The 27,211-nt window shown below is 37.6% G+C and overlaps 1 protein-coding gene across 1 annotated transcript in view; it reads left to right on the top strand.

Moving 5' to 3' along the window:
- Positions 1-27,211, top strand: part of GBE1 (1,4-alpha-glucan branching enzyme 1) — a 359,283-nt gene that overhangs the window by 156,316 nt on the left and 175,756 nt on the right. Inside the window, exons 4-5 of the mRNA XM_036353073.1 lie at positions 22,669-22,794; positions 23,616-23,751. Coding sequence (XP_036208966.1) covers positions 22,669-22,794; positions 23,616-23,751 — 262 coding nt within the window. The remainder of the gene's footprint in view (positions 1-22,668; positions 22,795-23,615; positions 23,752-27,211) is intronic.

Raw genomic sequence — 27,211 nt, 5'->3', positions numbered from 1 at the left:
CCTCCCATTTCCAGCACCTGCTAATTGTGTGACCTTTGGCAAATCAGTTGCTTTTCTCAGTTGCTTTCTGTAAAGTGGAAATAATAATAGAACTTACCCCATAGAACTGATAAAAGCATAAAATCATTTAATGCAATGCATGGTACTTATTTAATGCTCTATCATCTCAACTATTTTTTTCCTCCAGGCATGTGCTCAGAGCCCAAGTGTATTATGCCTTCAAAGGTCACGTCCTTTTAGACTTTGTAAGCACCGGCCAAATATTTTATAAATTTGTTTAATGAGTCTGTATGTGATGATTTTCTAATCAGCATTATCTCACTCTACAAAATGCTCTGTTTCCTGAGATTCAGTTGGTGTGTTTGTGGGATCAATCCTACCAATGATTGAAAATTCACTAGAGTGTCTATAGAAATGGTAGTCATTGTCCAGCACTTATTCATGTAAAGAATTTTATGTGTTTTTGAACATTCATTTTCTTAACTTAATGTTTACATTTTAAGAATCTTTGAACTATTTCTAAAAATCTCTGTAACAACTTTAAAAGAAATCTTAATGAGATGTTATAGGAGAGATCAAGGAGACTATGAGAATGAAACTACCATAGTGAAAATGGATAGATAACCTTCAATGAGGAAAGGAACTTTTGGAAATGAGAAACGTTGGTTGTTTTGAAACCAATGTAAGGATGTGAATAATCAGTAAGATATAATTAATGAGAAAAATGAATAAAATTGTAAGCACAGAAATTAACCTGATACTGTTCTTATGTTGCACTCATTTTTATCCATTTAGTAACCAAGTGAGTCTTTCATATTTTACTAGAGGCCCGGTGCACGAAATTTGTGCATTGGGTGGGGGTTCCTCAGCCCGGCCTGCGTCCTCTCACACTCCGGACCCCTTGGGGGATGTCGGGCCTAAACTGGCAGTTGGACATCCCTCTCGTAATCTGGGACGCTGCATGCACCAGTGAACATACTTTTCATACAGGTGAAAGGCATCTTGCTGTTGTACGGGCAGCTACATTTTTTTTGCCCTGATTATAAAAAGTAGTACATAACATGATCCTTCTATGGCGGTAGTACCATCTTCCCATCTTATGGGTGGGAAAACTGAAGCATAGAGAAGTTAAGTAATTGGCTTTGTCACACAGTTATAAGTGTCAGAATCAGAGCTGACCACAAAATGTGCAAGCCAGAGTCCACGTATGTCATCGCTGCATCATCCTGTTTTTTCAGTGTTAGAGTAGCCTTTCCAGGTTTTAATTTTTAAATCTAAGGGACTGTTTCCAATATATAGGATAGGGTTCCTAGGTCTGGCTGGCCATCAGGGCCAATCTGTGGGTGACCAGCGGAAAGGGTGATCGGGGGACCACCGCTGGCACCCGCCTTGGCTGGAGGCTTGGCGCTGCCCACTGGCTTGCTGCTGGGGCAGCTCCTGTGTTGAGCGTCTGCTCCCTGGTGGTCAGTGTGCGTCATAGCAGGCAGTTGTTCCACTGGTTGTTCAGTCATTCAGTCGATTTGCATATTAGGGTTTTATTATATATGATGAAGACAATTCCCATAGTGTTTTTAGTGACCTCTAAGAAGTCATAAGAAAAAATTTGACTGTTTCTGTTTATAACTCCTGAAGCCTGTCAACTATATATTGACATACCATTTAGTACAGTTATTTTGTGTTTTATGTAATTGTTTCAACACATAAGTGAAATTGCCTAAAATATAAAGGATATTTTAATTTATCATAATTATAAGGAATATATATATATATATATAAAACCAATTTCCTAGGGAATGGGGAATGGGAATATATTCTAAAAGAGAGATGCCATTGCAAAAGAATCCATAATTCACACATAAAAATTATATACTACCAAGCAAATATTGGTTTTACTTAAACTATGTGCTTTGTATTATTTATAAATGATCCTTCCTTGTGTATGAAGAGACGCTTCTACTAGATATACTTGAGAGATAATTTAAATTAGACTAAACTTCGAAACTAACAAATTTGAAAAGACTTTTATAATTTAGACTTATTAGGCAGTTTTGTTTTGCTGTTCTAATTATCTTAAAATAAGCTATTTTTCTAGAAGAGTGATGAAATCAATATAGCTTAACTTTTTAGCTCTGGGTTCAATAGTGCATATATTCTTGTGGGATTTTGGAAGAGGACAGAAGTCAAATCTATACATAAACACAAAATATATTCATGAAAATACACTAATATACTGTTTTAAATTTGCTTAATATTAACAGTAAAATACTCTCTGGATATACTGCGAAAAAAGTACATTTGTCTTACAGTTATATATGTATGAATCAAAACTTTCTAAGTGAGGTAAATTTGATGACTTTGAAGTATACAATTGACATTTAATGAGGAAATAAGCTCATTTTTTTTTTACTTGTAAACTTATCACTCTCAAAAGGTCTGACATATTCTTGATTTCCCAAGATATACCTTTTAGTTTTGTGAGGTTTTTTTTTTTTTTACTTTTTGTCTTTGTATTACTGTCATATTTAGTCAAGTGTAGCTGATTCTAACTCTGTAGAATTTCTTGAATATTGTTCTTTTCATTTGTAGCTTGGGCCTTTAATTTCCTTTTGTCTGAATTACTCCAGTAGAGTCCCCTTTGGACCACAGGAGGCAGTAGTTTTCAAAGATAGCTTGCTACCACCATCAAAGAGGAAGAAATCTCTGTATTTTTAAATAGCACCTAATGATTTTGGTGGGTGGCAATTTTGGAATTACTGGCCTTATAGAAATAATGTCAGGCAAGTGGCCACGCTCTTTGTGTTATTGTTTTCTCATTAATAATTTCCTGTTTGATTTTATATCTTGGTTCCTCAGTTTATTAGCTGAATATTCTTATACTTTATGTGTCCCACCCAATGACTTTGGAAAATACTTTTAAAAGGTGAAAATGATCTAGTAATATAAGTCATTATTATTTTATCTTGTACAGTTCATTGTTTAAAGACTTGGACTTTTTTAGTTGCTATTTATTCCTACTCTCGGTGTGGTATTTTCATTTTCCTCATTAATTGATTGTTTTAATCTTTCTTAAGTCCAATTTGCCAATTTTTAAAAATGTACTTTAATTTATTGGGGTGGCATTGATTAATAGGATTATGTAGGTTTCAAGTACACAGTTATATAATACATCTTCTGTATTCAGGGTGGGGCAAAAATAGGTTTACAGTTGTGAGTGCTCAAAACATAGTTTATGCTTGTATTTTTGCTTATTAACTAGAGGCCTGGTACACAGAGGACCGGTGCATGAAATTCATGCATGGGGGTCGGAGGGTGTCCCTTAGCCCGGCCTGCACCCTCTCCAATCTGGGACCTCTTGGGGTATGTCCAACAGCCAGTTTATGCCTGATCCTGCAGGCCTAAACCAGAAGTCAGACTTCTCTCTCACAATCCAGGACCGCTGGCTCCTAACTGCTCTCCTGCCTGCCTGCCTGATTGCCCCTAACTTCTTCTGCCTGCCAGCCTGTTCGCCCCCTAACTGCTCCCTTGCTGGCCTGATTGACACCTAACTGCTCCCCTGCCGGCCTGATCGCCCCCAACTGCCCTCCCCTGCTGACCTGATCACTCCCAACTGCCCTCCCCTGCTGGCCTGATCGCCCCCAACTGCCCTCCCCTGCTGGCCTGATCGCCCCCAACTGCCCTCCCCTGCCAGGGCCTGATTGCCCCCAACTACCCTCCCCTGCTGCGACCTGCCTCCTCCGCTGGGATCTGCCTCCCCCATGCAAGGTGGCAGAGATGACGGGACTGGCCTCCTTTATGCTGTGCAGAGCCATGGGACCCCCTGGCCTCACCGCATGGAGCAGCAGCCGGGCTCCGCCTCCGCTGTGCATGCGGCCATCTTGTCACGGCCATCTTGTGATAGCATGAGGGTGTGATGCCACCTCAGCTATTATTAGTATAGATTATTGTGTTATTTACCATATAAATAACTGTAAACCTACTTTTGCCCCACCCTGTAATATAGGTAAGAACCATATAAAGCAAATAAAATAGGATGCTTTTTCAAAGCCTTTTTGCATATATTCTCTTATTTCAGTATTATAATATCCTCTTTAGGGTAAAGGAGATACTAATGTTTCCATTGTAGACACAGAGATTATGTATTTCATTGTGTATTTACCACCCAAAGTCAATTCTCCTTTCCTCTTCATATTTTGATTCCCTTTACCCTCTTCTACCTCCTCCCACCCAACTCCTTTCCTCTGGTAGCCACCATTCTGTTGTTTGTGTCTGTGAGTTTTTGTTTGTTTGTTTGTTAATTGTTCATCTTCCGCTCTTTTCTGAAAAAATGTTGAAGTTGAGAGAGCCATAGTAATCAACTACCTGAAACCTTATTGTAAATGTGTGGAAACTTGTTGATTTGGTCACATACTGATTATGAGAAACAACCAACCATCTTTTATTAACTGTAATTATATAGAAAGTGGATAAAATAAATAAATATAAATAGCATTCTGAGTAAATAGGTACCCTGTTTTCAACTGTTTTTGCTTATATTTTATCTATCTACACTAATAAAAGAGAAACATGGTAATTGGCGTACGACCGCTACCCTTTTCATTGGCTAATCAGCGAGATATGCAAATTAACTGACAGCCAAGATGGCAGCCGGCAGCCAGGCAGCTTGAAACTAACATGAGGCTTGCTTGCCTCAGTGACGGAGGATCGTTGGAGGAAACCAACGTTTCCCGCCTGCGGCTGCAGGCCTCTGAGCGGGCAGTTTAAGAAACATTGTAACAAATACCGCCGGACTTTAGCCAGCAGATTCGCAACATTGTAAGCAAAGGCCAGAAACCTACTTTCAGCCGCGCCGAGGCCTAAGAGCTGGAGACAAGCCTCAAGGTAAAGCTGGGCCAGAATAAAAAAAAAAGAGAGAGAAAAAGGAGCGGTTGGAAACTTCAGTCACTCCCAGCCTGAAATCAGCCCTCAGCCCCTCACCCAGACTGGCCAGGCACCCCAGTGGGGACCCCCACCCTGATCCAGGACACCCTTCAGGGCAAACCAGCCGGCCCCACCCATGCACCAGGCCTCTACCCTATATAGTAAAAGGGTAATATGCCTCCCGGCACTGGGATCAGCGTGACAGGGGGCAGCGCCTAAACCCCCTGATCGCCCTGCACCTCTGTGTGTGACAGGGGGCGGGGCCCCAACCCCCTGAGCAGCCCTGCTCTGTGCCTGAGAGGGGGGAGCTCCCCAAGCCCCCCCCATGGGCCCTGCTCTGTGTGTGATGGGGTAGAGCCATAACCTCCCCATCGGCCCTGCCCTGAGTGTGAGAGTGGCGGTGCCCCAACCCCCTGATCGGCCCTACTCTGTGTGTGACGGGGGCAGCGCCCCAACCCGCTGATTGGCCCTGCTCTGTGCGTGACAGGGGGTGGCGCCGCAACCTCCCCATCGACCCTGCCTTGAGTGTGACAGGGGGCGGTGCCCCAACCCCCCAATTGGCCCTACCCTGAGCATGACTGAGGGTGGCATCACAACCTCCCAATCTTCCCTGCTCTGTGCATGACGGGGCGGCGCCCCAACTCCCCAATCGGCCCTGCTCTGAGCCCGACCAGGGGCTGCACCTAGGGATTGGGCCTGCCCTCGCCACCCGGGAACAGGCCTAAGCCAGCAGGTCGTTATCTCCCGAGGGGTCCCAGACTGCGAGAGGGCACAGGCTGGGCTGAGGGACCCCCTCTCCCCCCCGAGTGCACAAATTTTTGTGCACCGGGCCTCTAGTATATATATAAAAGCCTAATATGCAAAGTGTCCCTTCAGGAGTTCGACCGACCAGGAGTTTGATCACTCACTATGACGTATGCTGACCACTAGGGGGTGGCGCGGAATGAAGGAAGGCCCTAGCCAGCAACAGGCAACTGGCAGCTGGGGAAGGGAGGCCCCAGCTGGCAGCCAGTAGCTGCTAGGGACCCTACCCATGCATGGATTTCATGCACTGGGCCTCTAGTATTTAATGTGTGTGTTTTGTGTGTGTGTGTGCACATGTTTAACCAAGTACAGTTTCACGTTGTTTTAGAATATATTTTCCAAAGCAAGTTGAATTAATATTAGGAATTTGATGCTGATATCCCTTGTTTATGTCATTGGTATGTATAATGTAATCATAATATAACACAAATATTTCTTTGCTTTGAGCTTTTTAATTCATTCATTAATTTTCTTTTTCTTGATTTAGAAACTGGATTATATTCTTTTATTCACCCCAAAGATGCAGTATATTTTGAAAGGTTTGATTTAAGTGACTAAGTAAGTTTGTGAGCATTCTCAGTAGGAATCTCTCAGGTACAGCATTTAATATTTGTAGTTTTAATAATCACTGCAGGAAGTAGATAACATTCTGTCTCTAGTTCTTCTGGACAATACTAAATCTTATTTTCAAATAATAATAAGAACCAATAAATTTTAGTTACCATAATATCTGTGGTCTCTGAATCAGTATTTTTATTCTAAAGCCTAAACATTATAAGACTCTGTCATATTTTTTTTTACAATTGAGAGCTCCATAAAAGAATTAGAGTATCTTTCATTTTATTATTGTGGATCATGATATATATATTTTTTAGATTTAACTGTGCTCTTGAGGCAATTAAAATCATAAGGCTAAAATAAACACATTATTTAAATATTTTTTCTTAAAATGATTTTAATTCAGTAACTCAGTAAGTTCTATTTGAATATGTCATTTATGTATCAAATTGATACATTTATGGTAGTGGAGTTATATCTCCCTCTTTTGGAAAGCCAAGGCATGGCATTTTGATCAAAATTAAATTATTTTTCACAGATTTCCAGTTTACATAATTTCCTGAGCATACAGAAGTAAAAATAATGTTTTTTTTTTGGATTGGTTTTTCTTTGGAATTTTTAACATCAGTAAAACAGTTACATTTGTGTATGTGGTAGCTTACACTTGAGAACTATAGGCTATTTCACGTTTCAACAAAAATTGTATCTTGGTATTTGATATTTGAAATGCTTTTCTTTTTATTTAAAGAGAGTTTTGCCCTGGCCGGTTTGGCTCAGTGGATAGAGCATCGGCCTGAGGACTGAAGGGTCCCAGGTTCGATTCCGGTCAAGGGCACATGCCTGGGTTGTGGGCTCGATCCCCAGTAGGGGGCGTGCAAGAGGCAGTCGATCCATGATTCTCTCTCATCATTGATGTTTCTATCTCTCTCTCCCTCTCCCTTCCTCTTTGAAATCAATAAAAATATATTTTAAAAAAAAGAGAGAGTCAGTTTTGCATTTTTATAATTATTAAACACTAGAGGCCTTGTGCACGGATTAATGCACCACTGGGGTCCCTCGGCCTGGCCTGTGGGATCAGGCTGAAACCGGCTCTCTGATATCCCCTGAGGGGTCCTGGATTGCAAGAGGGCATAGGCCATGCTGAGGGACCCCACTGTTGGATAATTGGGGCTGGGGAGGTATGCCGGAGATTGGGCAGCCAGGGAGGGGCCTTGGGAGGACTCCAGAGCATGTCCAGCCCTTCTCACTCAGTCACTATTGGCCTTACCCCAACAACAAACTAACCTACTGGTCGGAGCATCTACCCCTTGGTGGTCAGTGCACGTCATAGCTACTGGTCGATTGGTCAACTGTCTGTCCCCTGGTGGTCAGTGTATGACATAGTGAGTGGTTGAGCCACCTTAGCATATCATTAGCATATTACACTTTGATTGGTTGAAAAGATGACCAGACGACTGGACACTTAGCATATTAGGCTTTTATTACATAGGATGTTTTATAATATGTGTGAAGCAGAACTTATAACAATTAATAAATATAGAAAGAAAATAGCAAAGTAACTTTTCTCATGATTATCAACAGCTTACCCTCCCTTCTATCATTCACTGTTTTAGTTTTTGTGGGTATTCTTCCTCATTTGTTTCTAGGCATTTATCATGTCTTTCTCCTTGTCTCGCTACCTCTTGTGTTTATATGTTTTTTATTATCATAAATATATGAGGACTCTATTTCTATTGGTTTCCAATGTCCTTTTTACCTCCACTCAGTATGTCATACAAATTTCAAAAGGTATATTAGTAACTTATTTGAATCAACTCCTTACTCATATTAATGGAGTGATACTTACAAGCTAGAAACTAGTATTTATCCCTGCAAAATACTCTACCTTTGCATAACTATTATAAAAAGAAGTAAAAGGTTATTAATATACATCACATAAATCTGTTTCCTTTACTAGCTAAAGTAATTTTATAACACTTTTGTGCTTTCGTGAGGTATTGAAATCAGGGCCCCACATTTATTACCATTTCTTAAAGAACATTTTCTTTTTCTGTGACCTTGCTGCCTACCTTAGGGCTGTAGAAGTGTTCTGAGTTTACTTGTAAATTGTTCAACAATATTGAGTGCCTTGTGATAATTTATAGTGTACTCTTTTGTAACTTAGTCAGCAGAATATGAAGTACTTAAGAATTAAAGATTTTTCAGTTAAACATTACCAAATTGCACAAAGACTGCTTAAATGTAATATAAAAAGAAAATGTGTGCAAGAGTCAATTGGTTCTAAAGTCTTTTTTAAAACTTACTTTGACTCTGCAGTGTCTCATATTCCCAATTTCATGTGTTCTTTTCAAACCATGTCCTTCCTGATATGAGAATATCTTCAAATAGTACAGACTATTCCTTTCCCCCGTCTTCTCTTTGCTCCCTGAGGATACCTGTGTATTGCCAACATTCTTTTTCTTTTTACGTGATAATCATATTGACTCTGCATATAAAATTTAAATTTTGAAATTTCTATTTTGAAACCAAATTCAGGGAGAATAGAATTTTCCCATGCAAAACACTTTTTTCCCTGTGATTATTTCTTATGAAAAGGCTGATTTTGAATGTATTTGTAATTGTGTATAGGGAGGTACAAATTCATCATTTGCAAAGGTATTTATTATTATCAAAATTTAGAAAATATGTTTCCTATAACTCTGGTGTTAGTTTTCTGTCCTCCATGATACTTCTTAAATAATAAAAATCTGTCCTTTTATCATCGGTACACTGGTCCCTGTAGTTACTTTGTCTTTTGCTTTCTTGGGTCTAGCTTTTATCTCCTAAGGCACTAGAGTGCAGACCACAGAATCAGAAACAACGACAATAGGCAGGGTTGTGGTAGTGGATAAAAATAGGATTCAAGGAATATTTATTTTAAAACGTTCATCATCTAGTTCTCATTGCACATTCAGGGTTGAAAACAGTTTCCAAAGGCACACATGTATAAAAATCTACTGTTCTCTTTACCGAATTCAGGAGGAAAATGTTCATATTCCAAACATGTCATAGTCCAGCATATACAAATTAATTTTAAGTGTTTAATTCCTTCTGTTAAGGCCATGGGGACAGTATAATACATTTTAGAATGATAACTATAAAAATATTATCTTCCTCTTTTTGTTTTAGTGCTTACAGAAGTGAATCATACGTATCTAAAAAATAGGATGTCCATAAATATCTGTTTCCTGACTGCTCTCTTTATTTGAACATTGATTCTAGAAATACTTGAAATTTATTCACAGATTTTCTTTTTCTTATATCCATGTACTGTGAAATATATTGCATTCATTATTTTTTTGTCCTTCAAAATGGGCCTAGTAGATTTAAAATATGATTATAAAATCTGGAGAATTGAATGAACACTTTCATTTTTATTTAGGAATATTTTTAAAATAAAAATGTTTAATACCTTTTTCTTATAAATTATGTAGGTATCAGTTTTTCTTAAAGGCAGATTTTATTTAGTATTTGATCTTTCAATACTGTGCAAGAAAATTACACTTTATAACTGTTTAGGTGGGTATTATTTTTGGTTATGTTTAATAGAAGTATTTGCACTTTGACCAAGTGTGCCTTCAAATAATAATGAATAAAGGAACCCTTACAGGACATAACCTTTTTCTTATGATAAAGTACATACTCTATAATCTTTTTATGATTTAAATACATTTAATCTGAGTTCTTTTATTGAGTAGCACTGTTAAATGTATATAAAATGCCAACATTCATGTTTAACCCTGTTCAATTTAAACATGTGTTTTTTTCCTTACTCTTCAGTCTGTTCATTGTTACTGTCCTAATATGCCAATAGCTATAAATTTCCCCAAGTGACTCAGTTAGCCTTTGGTCAGTGTGTCTCACCACATGCATATTCTCTGAGCCTCAAGTCTCACACAGAAGTCAGGTGGGTAATTCTTTGACTTGTGCTTTATTTAACTACATTGTTTAAATTTCCTTGCTTCTCTTCAGAGCTAGTCAAACGTGGTGATCAAATCTCATTGGCTTTCCTATGCCTATGCTCTCTATGTAAAATGGGAATATCTATGTTTAATAATTTAAGTTCATCTGAACTAGAAAGGCTTAAGATAAACAGCTCTATTGTGAAGACTCCTATTGTATACCACCACTTCTTCCTATCATCACTGTCTGTTCTTCCAGGGCCTGAGTCCATTAATGAAAGGATCACTTTAGCCCTGGCAGGTTTGGCTGAGTGAATAGAGTTTCGCACATAGACTGAAGGGTCTTTGGTTTGATTCTTATCAAGGGCATGTACCTCAGTTGCAGGCTGGATCCCCAACCCAGGTTGCGGTACATGTGGGAGGCAAACAATTGATGTTTGTCTCTCACATCACTGTTTCTCTCTGTCTGTGCCCCTCTCTTCCACTTTCTCTAAAAAAAAAAAAAAAGAATCAATGGGAAAATATCCTTGGGTGAGGATATGAGGATTAACAACAAAAGAGAGATCACTTTAATACTTGACTATCTTTGATGAAAAATAAGAATGCTGTAAAAATCAGTTAACAAGAAATTATAGTTGACAAGAAATTATCCAAATACATATCTTGAGTTACATCTAACATGTAGTCATTATCTATTTCCTTTTACATTGTCTGTTTCATTGTGTTCTTATTTCTTGATGGTTGTACTTATTCCCTATCAGCATTTTATACACCTATTTGTGCTTTCCTTCCCCTAATGCCATCTATGTCTGGCAAAATACACATCTTTTAGAATCTTTAGAAAAGAGTTATAGTGTTGCAAACTATATTATGAAGCCTTAATTTATAAAGAATATTTAAATATTAGGAAGAATTCTTTTCAACATTAGCTGTTTTCTTTAATAATCTTTTGTTATATTCTTAGAGATATCAGTCTACGTGTGTGTTAAATATGTAATTATATTTTTAGCAAAAGATTTTATGATTTTTAGAATTATGTATTCTATATCTAGTTTTTGGAATTTCTGTAGACTTATTCTAAGAACTGAATTATCCCCCCTCCATTTTATAACTTACTGCATTGCAATAACACTTAGAGTGACTGCTGGGGAATTATATTCTTTTCTTCAACTGATTACATTTATCACCATATTGACTTTTGTAATTATACTTAATAAAATATTCTAAAGAGAGCATTAACTCATCTTACCATATATAGTAACACCCCAACCTAGCACTTTTGAAAATACTTCTGACATTTTTCTATTGACATTATACCAGATTGTCACTCTGTGTATTTAATAGAATTCTAGCCTTCACTGCACATGGATGAATCTCTTTGAAGCACACTTTTGCAGTAATGAAAACTCACTGATTCCCCCCTCCCCTTTTTCATAGCTTTTTTCTCTTTTATTACTATATTGATCTTTCAGTATTTTGGAAGTTTAAATTTTATACTTTTCTATCATGTGTAATTCATTTGTTTTCTTGTCTAAGACACCTAATCAATCTTTACCCAATTACAACATTTCAGCATTCTTCCTATTTTTTTCACTTTGGAGTAGTTGTTCTCACTTACTCAGGGATATTGTTTTCAATGCCTGATTGCTAAACCTTACATAATCCCTTTGTGTGTTTTTTTTTTTTTTTTAGTGGCCTTACTTTGTAAGATTTTTGTTTCAGTCAAAGACAGTAACAGAAAAAAAAGATAGTTATATTACTTAGACTAGATGATTGGGGAAGTAGGGTGGAAACCTTTGGGAGTAAAATTTACTTTTATAGGTATAGGAACATCTGTCTCTAAATTATTCCAAATATAAACCTATCCTATATAATAAAAGGTTAATAAGCAAATCGACTGAACGGCAAAAAGACCATTCACTATGATGCACACTGACCACCAGGGGCCAGATGCTCCACACAGGAAGTGCCCCCTGGTGGCCATTGCGTTCCCACAGGGGGAGTGCTGCTCAGGCAGAAGCCAGGATGACAGCTGTGAGCACAGCCGTGGTGGCAGGAGCCTCTTTCCCCTCCGTGGCAGCGCTAAGGATGTCTGTCTCCTGGCTTAGGCCTGCTCCCAGCAGACAGTCTAACATAACCCAAGAGCTCCCGGACTACTAGAGGGCGCAGGCCTGACTAAGGGACTCCCCCTCCTGGGTGCATGAAATTTGTGCACTGGGCCTCTAGTTTTTAAAATAAGAAGCAACTACTGATTTTCATTTGTTTCTTTTTGACAATATTTTGCTGTTTCTTCTATCTGTATTACAGAAATGAATCTTTCTATCTCTGTAATTCTATATTGGTGTTAAATCAGTACAAAGTAACTATGAGTATTATAACTCAAAAATTATCTCTTTTGTCCTGTATATTGGTGTCCTTTATGCTAAAGTTTGTATAATTTGATCTGATTCTCATTTTTGACAGATTACAGATTTATTTTTCACAACAAATATGCTTAATATTTTCTTTCAAGGAAAGATTTAAAAAAATATCAGTGGCTTCATTTCTGTTAGAGAAATCTTTAACTATTCCTACTCAAGCTGTTATTAAATGCAATGCTGGAACAATTTTTGTTTCCATTAAAAAAACAAAACTGAATTGTGGTAGCATGTTTTAAAATAAGTCCCATACAAAACTAAAACAATGGGAACTAATGAAAATTTGTTAATAGTATAAGGGTTTAATCTCCAAATTTTACAGGGAACTCATGCAACTTAACAAAAGGAAAATAAACAATCCAATCAAAAAATGGGCAAAGGACCTAAATAGACACTTTTCGAAAGAGGACATTCAGAAAGCCAAGAGACATGAAAACATGCTCAAAGTCACTAATCATCCAAGAGATGCAAATCAAAATGACAATGAGGTACCATCTCACACCTGTCAGACTGGCTATCATCAACAAATCAACAAATGACAGGTGGTGGAGAGGATGTGGAGGAAAAAGGAACCCTCTTGCACTGCTGGTGGGAATGCAGACTGGTGGAGCCATTGTGGAGAACAGTATAGCGTTTCCTCAAAAAATTAAAAATGGAACTTCCATTTGACCCAGTGATCCCACTTCTAGGAATGTATCCCAAGAAATCAGAAACATGAATCATAAAGGACATATCCACCCCTATGTTCATAGCATCACAACTTACAATAACTAAGATTTGGAACAGCCTAAGCGCCCATCAGCAGATGAGTGGATTAGAAAACCATGGTACATCTACACAGTGGAATTCTATGCTGCTGTAAAAAAGGAGGTATTCTTACCATTTGCAACAGCATTGATGGAACTAGAGAGCATTATGCTAAGCAAAATAAACCAGTCAGAAAAAGGTAAATATCACCTGACCTCACTCATTTGTGGAATATAATGAACAACATAAACTGATGAATGAAAATAGAACCAGAGACATAGAAGCATTGAACAGACTGTACAACCTATGAGGGAAGGCTGGGTTGAGGGGGTAAGAGACCAACCAAAGGACTTGTATGCATGCATGTGAGCAAAACCAATGTACACAGACAGTAGTGGGGTGAGGGCTTGTGCTTGGGGGAGAGGGTGGCAGGGGAGAGGTCAATGGGGGGAATAAAGGGAGACTCATGCAATACTTTAAACAAAGAATTTAAAAAAATAGTATATTGCTTTTGAAGTTCAACTGATTTCTATCTTTTTCTTAGTTAAGCTGTTAGCAAGGATATCACATTTTCTTTTCTTTGGCACGGTGTCCAGTACTATGTAACATAAGAGCTCAAGGGGCTTAATTTGATCATTTAATCTCTTTTCTACCTCCCCCAACCCCTGAACATTTGTAAATTGTATCATAAGCACATGCTGATTTTCAATGGTGATTCTATATGCATATGGCTTGTGTAAGGTTATTTGATTAATTGAAAATTATGAACAAAGATGGAGATCTTGAAAATATATGTATGTATGGACTTTGGTATCCAGATAAATCTTACAGAAAAATTTAAAACATTAAAATACCAGAATTTTATACTTTTATAAACCATGGGAAAATCACTAATAGCTCATATATAACCCTAATTTATATAATTTTACTTATCTATTATATATCGTTCTGTCAAAGTTTTTCCATAAAAATGCTCATTTACACATAAGGGCTTTATTATTATGAGAAAACAGCCTTGATACTTTTATTGGTATCTTGATTTCCTTTCCTAACTACTTTAAAAATGAACTCAAAGTTCACAATGAAATACCTTTTAATATCAGATAGTGTTCCTGATATTCCTAATTACAAAATGTAAAATGAAATTTCTTCAATAAGCATAATTATAATTTTTGCCAACTGATTTTCTAGTTATTTAAATAGTGTCATCTCTGTAAAATAAATCAAATATGCCAGGTATTGGATAGAAAAAAATAATCCTGTAGCTTTTTCCTTATGATAAATGTAGAGTTTTTATTTCCATCCTATAAAGAGTGATTCTTTTTGTTCAATCTCTGAAAATAATTTCATAGAAGTAGGCTAGCAATAAAAACTGCCTATTACAAATTCACCTTTTGAAGGGTCTCCTATCAATTCTGAAGTTCAGCAATATTTATTCTGAAGGAGTTTGCTTTTCCTGGGAATCGTCAATGAGATTTATCTTGTTTAGTGAAGGTCACTGAAAGGCATTGGTATATGCTTGTCTACTTTTTGGGAGTATAAAGTTAATAAGAGATAAAATGTGTTATTTAGGCTACTCATTAAGATGACTTTATCTTTTCACTGTTTCTGGCACTGGCAGAGATGAACTAAATTTAAGTACATTCCATTTTATTCTTCCAAAGTGATTGCCTCCAATATTTTCCTTTATGGCTGTATTAGTTTCCAGTGGCTGGTGAACAGATTCAGTGGCTTTAAAAACAATAGAAGTTTGTTCTCTCACAGTTTTGGAGACCAGAAGTTAAAAATCAGTATAACTGGGTTGAAATTAAGGTGTTGGCAGGGTCATTCCTTCTCCATAGGCTCTAGCGAAGGATCTGTTCCTTACCACTCCAGCTTCCGGTGGCTGTGGCCTTGGTCACATTGCTTTTTTCCTCTATGTATAAATATCCCTCTGCTTCCCCACTTATAAGGATATATGTGATTGCCCTCCTAGAAAATCTGGATAATTTCTCATTTTAATATCCTTTTATCACATCTGCAAAGATCCCATTTTTTGCCATAGAAAGTATCATTCACAGATTCTAGGGAGTAGGATGTAGACATCTGAGGAGCCATTTTTCAGTCTCCCCAAATGCAGAGATTCTTCCTACATAACCCTACCTAGTGTTCAGATCGGTTCAAGCAGGAATAACAAACAAACAAAGCTATGAAAAGCTGAGTACATATATGTTCTTTGTTTTTACAAACAATAGTAGTAGTAATTTTACTTTAATTAAAATGATATTTAAGAGCTTTAAAAATAATATTAAGCTATTTTAAAATTTTTATGATATCTGTTCATTTAAAATACTTATGCTGCATTATTTATAAATATTAAAACACATATTTCTTAAAGATTCTGGTCATTGGTAAAATCATCAGATTCTCTTCTGGAATATCAATTTCCTTACTTTAAAAAATATATATATATATATATTATTTCAGAGAGGAAGAGAAAGGGAGAGAGATAGAAACATCAGTGATGAGAGAGAATCATTGATTGGCTGCCTCCTGCATGCCCCCTACTGGGGATTGAGCCAGCAACCCAGGTATGTGCCCTGACTGGGCCTGGAACCATAAACTCCTGTTTCATAGGACAATGCTCAACCACTGAGCCACACCGGCCAGGCTCTTACTTAATTATGAACTTTTGATTACTTTTTCTAACACTTTGCTTTTGTTCCACAAACTTCTAAATATTACTTAAGAAAAAATTTCAATATGTTCTGTATGTATGTGTGTACATTTTTTTTCTCTCTACAAATATCTTTATGCAGATGTAAATATAGTTCAGTCACATTTTATAAATACAGAGAGAATACTGATATTCACCTTGCAGATTGGTATGGCTGTACCCATCGTTTTATATCTTATATAATAAAAGCCTAGGTGGTGTCATGCCCTCGTGTCACAAGATGGCTGCCACAAGATGGCTGGCAAGGGAGAGCAATTATGGGTGATAAGGCCAGCAAGGTAGGGCAGTTGTGGGTAATCAGGCCCGCAGGGGAGCACTTAGGCATGAATCAGGCTGGCAAGGGAGCAGTTTGGGGATGATGAGGCTGGCACGCAGAAGCAGTTAGGGGCATTCAGGCAGGCAAGTGGTTAGGAGCCAGAAGTCCCAGATTGTGAGAGAGATGTCTGACTGCCAGTTTACAGGATAGAGCCTAAACTGGCAGTCGGACATCCCTTGAGGGGTCCCAGATTGGAGAGTGCAGGCTGGGCTCAGGGACCCGCCCCCGTGCATGAATTTTGTGCACTGGGCCTTTTGTATTATGTATTTGTATATAGTTATATATTGTACTAGTGGCCCGGTGCACAAAATTCGTGCACGGGGGAGGGTGTGTTCCTCAGCCTGGCCTTCACCCTCTTCAATTTGGGACCCCTCAAAGGATGTCCTACTGCCAGTTTACAGGGATCGGGCCTAAACCAGCAGTTGGACATCGCTCTCGCAATCTGGGACTGCTGGCTCCTAACCGCTCACCTGCCTGCCTGCCTGCCTGATTGCCTCTAACCACTCTGCCTCCTGGCCTGCTTGCCCCCAAATGCCCCCCCCACCAGCCTGATCACCCCAAACTGTCCCCCCTTCTAGCCTGCTCGCCCCTACCTTCTCTCCCCACTGGCCTGCTCTTCCCCAACTGTCCTCCTGCTGGCCTGCTCACTCCAAACTGCCCCCCCCCACTGTCCTGATCACCTCCAACTGACCCCCACTGATGGCCTGCTTGCCCCCAGCTGGCCCCCCTGCTGGTCTGCTTACCCCCAACGGCCTCGCCCCCCACCAGCCTGATCACCCACAACTGCCCTTCCCTCTTGGCCTTTACCCTCGGTCCCACCACCATGGCTTTGTCCAGAAGAACATCTGGAAGGTCTCCTGGAAGGTCTCCCAGTCTAATGAGCATATTACTCTTTTATTAGTATAGATATATTTGTCTGTAAATATGATTATGATTGCAGATATGAGTAGGACCAGGTAAAATTTTATAGAATGGGCCTTTTATTACAGATAGTTTGCCATGTATGCATTTTTTCTAAAGAAGTAAAAATTACTTTAAAAAATGTTTCAGGAAGACTTTGAGAAATTTACAGTATCTGCTTTTCTTCCAAGGAAGTTGTCACTTTTATGCCAGAGTGAGAATTATTTGTATGCTTTGTATGTCAGCATTGGGCCACTGTGACTGGGGGGCACTTAGCTTGACTTGAGAGTAATTATTTTGCTCACTGGCTGGGAGGGAGGGTTTGTGGCAGAGGAGATAAATACTGGGTTCTGGATTATTCATAGATTGCTGACTTTCTGGATTGATTGTGCAAGCTCCTCCTTTTATTGATGTCCACCTTCTATTGACAGACATCTACCCTGGGAGAGAAATGAGATGAAACTCTCTTTTCATTGTAAAAAGCATTTGAATTCCTAAGGTGTGATAAGGCCACCCAGCCATCCACAGTCAAGGTACACATTTTCATGGAGGATGTTCCCACTCTTGAATAAATTAAAATTAATTTATAAATTAATTTATGAATTTATAAATTAATTTTTTTCTTTTAATTTAAACTTTCTTCTATAACTGTTTTCTTGTTACTTAAAAGCTAGTTTTTTTGAAACTACTTCCACAGCTTTTCAAGCTGTATATATATCCTTGGAATGAATTTATAAATAAGAATTGAGCCCGGCCAGGTGTGACTCAATGGTTTAGCATTGACCTATGAACCAGGAAGTCACAGTTAGATTCCAGGTGAGGCCACATGCCTGGGTTGTGGGCTTGATTCCCAGTACAGGGCGTGTAGGAGGCAGCCGATCAATGATTCTCTATCATTGATGTTTCTATCTCTCTCCCTCTCCCTTCCTCTCTGAATCAGTAAGAATATATTTTAAAGAGAGAGAGAGAGAGGGAGAGAGAGGAGAGTATATATGTTTGTAAATAAGAAAACATGTATTTGATGCTCCTAGAAAGTCTTATTTTCTTTCATTAAAACTTGTGCAGTATAGGGAACTCCATATATTCTCTTAATTTGAAGAAAGTTAGAGGGAAAGGTACTAATTCAGAGTTCCTTGGGAAAATGTGTCACTTATATATTCTTTTATGTTTATTTTTTTATATCAAAAACTGAAATATTTTCTATTCAGAAAATATATTTGAATCTAAATATCTTCTATAATTTTAACCCTAAAATATCAATTTAAATATTTTAAAAATGGTTGGGATGTTTGTTTTTTTAAAAAAGTTAGGTTACTGGAGTTCTACATGTTACTGGATCACCTGGGGTAATTTCCTGATTGGAAAATTAAGAATTATAGTCAGAGAGGAGGACATGAGAATTTTTAAAGAACATATTCAATTTACTTTAGAAGCCGAACCTCTCTTATCATGTGACTTGTTTTGTATGTTTGTTAAACTATATTATATGTATGTTTGCTATATTTTGTATGTTTGTTAAACTATATAAAAGCATTGCTGCTATTGGGACAAACAGTGACAGTTGATTTGGGTCATTTGAATGTCCACTGTCTGTTTTAATTTGTATATTCGTTTTGACTCTGTCATATGCTCAAACTTCAGTGGAAGTCGTGAGAACCTATTATTTTTGCCTGCTCCCTCCTTTACGTTGGAAATATTCTTTTTTACTCAGAGGGACCTTAACTTTGATGTAAGGGATTGTTTCAGTTGCCAACTTTTTTCTTCCTTGCCAAGCAAGAGATTGTTGTGAACTCTTTAGTGATGCCTTCTCCAGGATATTTGCAGATGTGGTTGAGAAAAGTCATTTCATCCCCGACCTTTACATGTCAGGTGCTGGGGTGCAGCCTCGCCTGAGCCTGGCTCTCTGATCGCTATGCAGCTCTCTTGCCCTCCGATCTCTATGGCGACCATGGGGCTGCAGGCCAGGCAGCACCCCCGAGCCCCCGGGGTTGACGCCTCGCCTGCGGCCTGGCTTTCCAATGGCGATCACCGGCTGGGGGGGGGGGGCGGCCCTGCCTTCTGGCTCTTGCCTGCTGCCTGGGTTTCCAATCACTGTTCTCCCTTCCTTCCCCTTTTGCCTCCCATCATTGCGCCTATGTATGCAAATTAACCGCCATCTTTCTTGGCAGTTAATTTGCATATCACCCTGATTAGCCAATGGGAAGTGTAGCGAAGTTACAGTCAATTACCCTTTTTGTTTTTTATTAGATAGGAGATTATACATACTAATGTATTTGTATTTATATCTTATATAATATCAATTATATTAGATATATAAATTCGTTGTAATTTAAGAGAAGAAGTGATTATGTTGATTTATAAATTAGAAATGACTTTGCTTGGTTATTTACTTTGACCTGTATCTCATTAAGTAGTTATCTTCATCAATATATTTTTTCAATCTCTCTTTAAATAATTTATTTTGAGTAAAGGTATATACTCAAAGGATAGTGTTGTGCTTTGGGTAGTGAAATCTGGGAAAATTGAATTATGTCATTGAATATCTGTGTCTTTTATATGTTCACTCATGAAACCCAGGGTTACATTCAATAGCATTTTCTACAATATGCTAACACATCTTACCAGCTGAACATATCCCTGTGTTTATATAAAATTGTTGGCTACCTGGCAAGCATCTTATCTCAGTAATTTTCTAGTCCATAGGAGCAATATTTTTGACAAGAAGACTTTCAAAATATGTTCCCAGAATGAGTGAATACACACACACACACACACACACACACACTTTTTTTTCTGTCTTCACTATTTTATCCAAGCATTTCTTATAGTGTGTATTTGAATTCTAAATGAAATTTCTAAATAAAATTTGACTTCATACAGTTCACTCAGTTAATTTGGCTTTTGCATAGGTAGAGGTTTTTTTTTTAAATTTAATAATGTCTTTTGATGGTAACCTCCCATAAGTCAAAGAGATAATTTGGCTCATTAAAAAAAAACCTAATAACATTTTTATAATTAACATCCAAAATGTTACTGTTTTACAGAGTATCTATTTGCCCTATAAAAAGTTCATCATGCCCTAACCGGTTTGGCTCAGTGGATAGAGCGCCAGCCTTCAGACTGAAAGGCCCCAGGCTCGATTCCAGTCAAGGGCATGTACCTTGGTTGCGGGCACATCCCCAGTAGGAGGTGTGCTGGAGGCAGCTGATCGATGTTTCTCTCTCAACGATGTTTCTAACTGTCTATCCCTCTCCCTTCCTCTCTGTAAAAAATCAATAAAATATATTTTTTAAAAAAGTTCATCATGATATTATTTTCATTAGTATATTCCTTTAAATTGATTTGATAGATTTTTAAAGTTCTATTTTTAACATTATCACTATATTTAAGGCACACAATATATCTGACTTCGTTATTAGCATACCTCTACAAGTGTGTTTGCAATTATATGATTCATCTATTTGCAAGCCTTACTAAAATATTTATTTTTTCCTAATTTTACAGAAGCTCTACAAGTGAAACAAAGTGATAATAATATAGAAACCTGGGTTGCCTGGGTTGCAGTCTTTATCCTAGTAGGAGTTATGCGGGCGGCAACCAATCAATGATTCTCTCATCATTGATGTTTCTATCTCTTTCTCCCCCTCCCTTCCCCAGTGAAATAAATAAAAATGTAAAATTTTTTTTCTTGCATCCTTCAGTACATATAATTCAATAGTACAAGTTTAACAACTATACATTATTCAGTCATTTACTTCTTCCTAATAAAAGTAACACTAAGATTAATAGAAAAATATATAATTTTTTGGCACCTTCCTGATTATTTTCACAGGGCATATTTCTATAACTCAAATTGCTGACTCATTGAGAATATTTTAAATATTTGATGCATATTGCCAAGCTGCTAATCAGAATTGTTATGCTATTTTATACTCCAATTTCATCACGGATCTTCCCCCTCCATCATAAATTGTGATTTGAAGTCTATTAAGAATAAGACAGTGAGTTAGGAAGTTCGGTGTTCAGTGTTTGCCTCTCCCACTCAGTGACTTTGGGATTTTTGGCAACTCACATAATTTCAATATTTGTGTTATAAAAATTCTATTGAATCAAGTGAAATATGATTATAAAGGTCCGTTCTAAATTGTAAAACATTATACCAATATTTAATTACCAATTAATTTTGCAAAATTGAGCTTTTCTCTATTAAAGGTAACTGAAGAATATGTCCTCAATGCTGAGAATATTGTATAGCTTCTGATCTAAGAACTTTAAAAAAAGGTCTACTTTTAGTCACTTGGACACTTAGTTCATGTAGCTTACTTTTAATCTAATCATGCTAATAAATTCAGTCCTCTATTTCATACTAAGTCTAAAATGGTGGATAAAGTAAAAATTGTGTTTGTATTTTATTCTTATTTTTTATTATTGACTAGAGGCCTGGTGCACAAATTCGTGCATGGGTGAGGTCTGGTCAGCCCGCGGGCAGTTGGCCAGCCGGCCCTCCCTCAATTGGTTTGGGGGGCCCGATCGGGGGTGGGGTTGGCTGGGGGGAGGGGATGAGGGCTGTTGGCTGGCCAGCCCCGCCCCCCGTTCGAACTCCTGGTTGAACTCCGGCCGGCAGCTGGAAGGCCCCGATCAGCCCTGATCACTGGCCAGGCCTGGAGACCCTATGTGTGCATGAATTTTGTGCTCAGGTCCTCTAGTTATTATATAGGATAATAATATTGATACTATTGGCAATATAGGGGTGGGTGGCTAAAAGGTAAAATGTTTGGTTTTATGTGGTAAAGCTTACTTGAAATAGAGCATAGAAGAGATTGAAAAGGGGTAGAAAATATTTGCAGGGTAGTCTGTGTGTGTGTGTATGATAGGCATTAATAAAACATTTTTTCTTCTTTAGCTTCTTGAAAATGTTATAATTAATTGCTTTGGAAAGGAAAAGAAATAGGTGGTGATATAACTCACTTGTCACATTTTTACAATAGAGTAGGATTATTTCATCCTGATGTTTGATTTATTGACTGCAGTTCCCAAATAATATTCATGTCTTTTTATTATGTACTGTATGCTTACTTAATTAACCACTCTAATGATTGGTTTGCAATCATGGAAATTGCCAGAGAATCATAAATTACTCTAACTGGCAGTAACTTTAAGGGTCATATACTATAGCAGATGAGAAAAGCAAGGTCCATAGAATTTAAACATCTTTAAGGTCACACATCTGGATGGTAGTTTAGATTCTTACAATCATTCTTCCTTTTCCATCTTATAGCATTGCTCATAAACTATTATGCATTATCTTAGTTTTGAAGCATTTTAAAGCAATTACAGTTTTTCTCTTTGTAGGTAGTTATTAGGAGTAAAAGTGGAGAGATTTTGTATCGTATTTCACCATGGGCGAAGTATGTGGCTCGTGAAGGTGATAATGTGAATTATGATTGGATACACTGGGATCCCGAACACACATATAAAGTAAGAAAAACACATCTTTAAATAAATGCTTATTCCAATATTTTTAGGAAAATTAAATTTTATTTTTATAACTTTTATAGTAATGTTCAACTTTTCAATGCTGGTTTAATATTTTATGTCATATTGTATCCGTCTGCTATACATATATCGGATTCATCATCTGTTGCCAATAAAGTATGAAAGTGAGTTTTTTTTTATCATGTATTTCTGAGGTTTAAGGGGGAAAGAAAACTAAATCTCTACATAATGACCTATAAACAATAGTAATTATTCTGAAAAATCTTAATCACAATTTCTGATTCACCAAAGATTCTTTAGTGATGTAATATTTCTCCTTGTCATGGGTTTGAAGCACGATCAGTATCCTTAAGAATAAGGAATAGTGAGGACATTTCATGGCTGTATTGATGAGTGTAATTATTAAGGCTGTCTTATTCAAGAGTTATAGGCATCTTAGAACTCACTTTTCTGTCATCTAAGTTATTAGAGCTTGTTGATAAGTGCTTGGCATTTAATAATTATATATGCACTTCACAGCTGTTATGTTTTCTCTGAGGCTCAGGCTCAAAAATATATCTTCACTCAATGATGAGACAGAAGCTGATACATGATTTCTCTTTTGAAAATAGGTTCATTAACATGACTCTGAAAAGTATTTTCCTAAAGAAAATTTAATGGATGTAGCCATTCTTTTTTTACATGTGAAAACATTTCCAGAGTATTTGACTGAGTTGATCCACTATTTTATTTAACATGCTTAATCGGCTAGTGTTGTACCTGCATTTATGTTCTAATTGTGTATCTAACTTTATATTCTGTAGTTTAAGCATTCCAGACCAAAGAAGCCAAGAGGTCTAAGAATTTATGAGTCTCATGTGGGAATTTCTTCCCATGAAGGAAAAGTAGCTTCTTATAAACATTTTACACATAATATACTACCAAGAATCAAAGACCTTGGTGAGTAATAACTGTGATTTTTATTCAGATAAAATTTTAATGAATCTGTTCTTTTATAAGAAAAGCTAATTACAAGTGTCTCTTTTTTGTGTTAAGAGATTAAATATGTAATAGAAATGAATTTTATTTTAGGCTTCTCAAATTGCCCTGTAATAGTGATAGCATAGAAAAGAGAAATGGGATAATAAGAATTCAAGATATTATTCCAATTTCAATTTTAAGTAATATGAACTAATAGCTTGAAAAATTGTAGATAAATATGTAAGCATAATTACTTTTTACAGGAGAGAGCTTCTATCACATTAAGTGGTCATTGAGTAAAGTCTGTTCATTTTAGTTTGTTAAGGAAAAAATTGTACATTTTTTTAAGATGACTGCAACTCATTTTATATCAGAGCCATTGTATATACAGCTCTTGTCTGGATGACATATTTGACAAATATCAATGGTGCATCTTCTGTGTGAAACACATTGTTGTAGATGTTTGTGTTTGGGATTGTAATGACACAGCTCTGTCTTCATGGGAATAAACAGGAGAGTGAATAGTGTACTGCTGAATCATCGATTCAGTATGCTTTAAAGCTGTTTTTTTATAGGTATGCTTTTAAAAAAATAATTTCACAGCATATTAGCACCTGCTCCAGTGGCTAAGCAGGAATATAAAAGTTCAGTTAATTATTCTGCTTTTGCTAGGCAGTCCAAATTTTGGCTACAGGAAAGTTTTACAATTCATGGTTAAAGTTTTCCCTTATATATGGATCTTAATTATCTGTCATAATGAGGTCAGGTTCTAGAAACCAAAGTTAACTAACTGCTTAAAGAATATAATATTGATTATATATAATAGATATTATATTAGAGCTGTTGCATTTGAGGTGTTCTGTCATTTTATGATGTAACATAACATTTAAAAGTATTTATTAATGTATTTTTATTATAAGCAAATAATCAGAGAAAAAATTATTTTTTTTATAAAGGCAGTGCCAATTTTTTTTTTTTTGAACAGTGTAATAGTTATGTATATATTTTTATGGTTACCTTGTTTTTATGGTGATACTGGTTTTCCATTTAAAGGACTGACACTAATCTTTCCTTTTCAAATAAACTTAAGTGGAAATGGTGAGTCAGTTAAAGCAGAGGTTCTCAACCTTGGCTGCACATTAGAATCACCTGGGAATCTTTTTAAAATCCTAATTTCTGGGCCTCATCCTCCAGAAATTGTTTCTTTTTTAGTAATGTTGTGGCCCCACCCCATAACAAAGAAACAGAATTTCCAGAGGATGAGGCCCAGAAATCAGGATTTTAAAGATTCCCAGGTGATTCTAATGTGCAGCCAAGGTTGAGAACCACTGAGTTAAAGGGAAAACATGTAAGTAATCACACAGGTGATAAAGATATGCCAAAAAATCATGGAGCTAGTTAGTATAAGGATTGCTGAAGACAGAAAACACTGCAGTAGCTGAAGGCCTCTGTGGACCAGCGTTCCCACCCCCAGCCGTGACTGTGTGCTGATGTTCTGTTGGTCCACCGCTGCTCTCACATCAGCAACCAAGAAGTCAGAGAAACTCAACAGGGTCATACAACACCACTCTAGGCTGAATCCGGGCTTGACAACATCAATGCAATTATACTAAATGCTTGAGTGGAGAGTAATAAATCCCTCAAAGCATAGGACACATCTGCAGAGCCAGCAATTTTAAATTTAGTGGCTTAAAAATAAATTTTTTTTCCTGGGTTATTTAGAAGTTTATTGATTTTTTTAAATTAAATCTTTATTCAGATTATGACAGTTGTTCCTCTTTTTTCCCCCCATAGCTCCCCTCCACCTAGTTCCCCCCCCCCGCCCTCCACCCTCACCCCCCGCCACTGTCCTCATCCATAGGTGCACGATTATTGTTCAGTCTCTTCCCGCATCCCCTACACCCCTTCCCTCCCCAAGAATAGTCAGTCCACTCTCTTTCTATGCCCCTGATTCTATTATAATCACCAGTTTATTCTGTTCATCAGATTATTTATTCACTTGATTTTTAGATTCACTTGTTGATAGATGTGTATTTGTTGTTCATAATTTGTATCTTTACTTTCTTCTTCTTCCTCTTCTTAAAGAATACCTTTCAGCATTTCATATAATACTGGTTTGGTGGTGATGAACTCCTTTAGCTTTTCCTTATCTGTGAAGCTCTTTATCTGACCTTCAATTCTGAATGATAGCTTTGCTGGATAAAGTAATCTTGGTTGTAGGTTCTTGGCATTCATCACTTTGAATATTTCTTGCCACTCCCTTCTGGCCTGCAAAGTTTCTGTTGAGAAATCAGCTGACAGTCGTGTGGGTACTCCCTTGTAGGTAACTGACTGTCTTTCTCTTGCTGCTTTTAAGATTCTCTCTTTGTCTTTTGCTCTTGGCATTTGAATTATGATGTGTCTTGGTGTGGTCCTCTTTGGATTCCTTTTGTTTGGGGTTCTCTGCGCTTCCTGGACTTGTAAGTCTATTTCTTTGACCAGGTAGGGGAAGTTTTCTGTCATTATTTCTTCAAATAGGTTTTCAATATCTTACTCTCTCTCTCTTCTTCTGGCACCCCTATAATTCGAATGTTGGTGCACTTGATGCTGTCCCAGAGGCTCCTTATGCTATCTTCGTATTTTCAGATTCTTTTTTCCTTTTGCTTTTCTGGTTGGGTGTTTTTGCTTCTTCGTATTTCAAATCTTTGACTTGATTCTTGCGATCCTCTAGTCTTCATAATATCCTTTATTTCAGTCAGTGTATGCTTAATCTCTAGTTGGTCCTTTTTCATAACCTCGAGGTCTCACTAGATTTCTTGAGGGTCTCACTACATTTATCGGCCGTCTCACAGACTTTTTGAGGGTCTTACTAAATTTATTGGCAGTTTCTAGAAAGTTCTTGAAAAACCTTAAGTGTGGTTTTGAGCTCTATATCCAGTAGTTTGCTTTCCTCCATTTCTGTCATTTGTGACCTGTTTCTTTGTCTCCACATTTTTTATGCTTCCCTGTGTTGGTAGAGTGGCTTTGTGTGCTAGGTGTCCTATAGGGCCCAGTGGCTCAGCCTCCCCAATTACCTGAGGTGGACACTTATGGTGCAACCCCTTGTGGGCTTTGTGAACAATCTTGTTGTAAGTAAGCCTTGATTGTTGTAGGTATCACTGGGAGGAATTGACCTCCAGGCCAATTGGCTGTGAGAATCAGCTGTGTCTACAGTGGGAGAACTTCTGTGCTGAAGACACCCTTCTGGGGCAAGACTTGCTTCAGTAGGTCTTTGGTGCTCACTGAGTCTGCCCCCTGAGTGTGTCCCTTATGGATCTGAGGAGTTGTAATTGGATGGTCCCACTCTGACCACTGGTTACACTGGCTCTTGGATCTAAGGAGGTGCTAATCTGTCCTCTGCCTGAGGCTACCCAGCAGGAGCTACGAAGAGATCTGCAGATTCCCCTTCCTTGTTTGGGGT

The sequence above is a fragment of the Myotis myotis genome, unplaced genomic scaffold, assembly GCF_014108235.1.
Source record: "Myotis myotis isolate mMyoMyo1 unplaced genomic scaffold, mMyoMyo1.p scaffold_m19_p_2, whole genome shotgun sequence".
NCBI lineage: Eukaryota > Metazoa > Chordata > Mammalia > Chiroptera > Vespertilionidae > Myotis > Myotis myotis.
The sequence above is the reverse complement of the archived record's forward strand: the minus strand, read 5'-3'. Positions and strand labels throughout refer to the sequence as shown.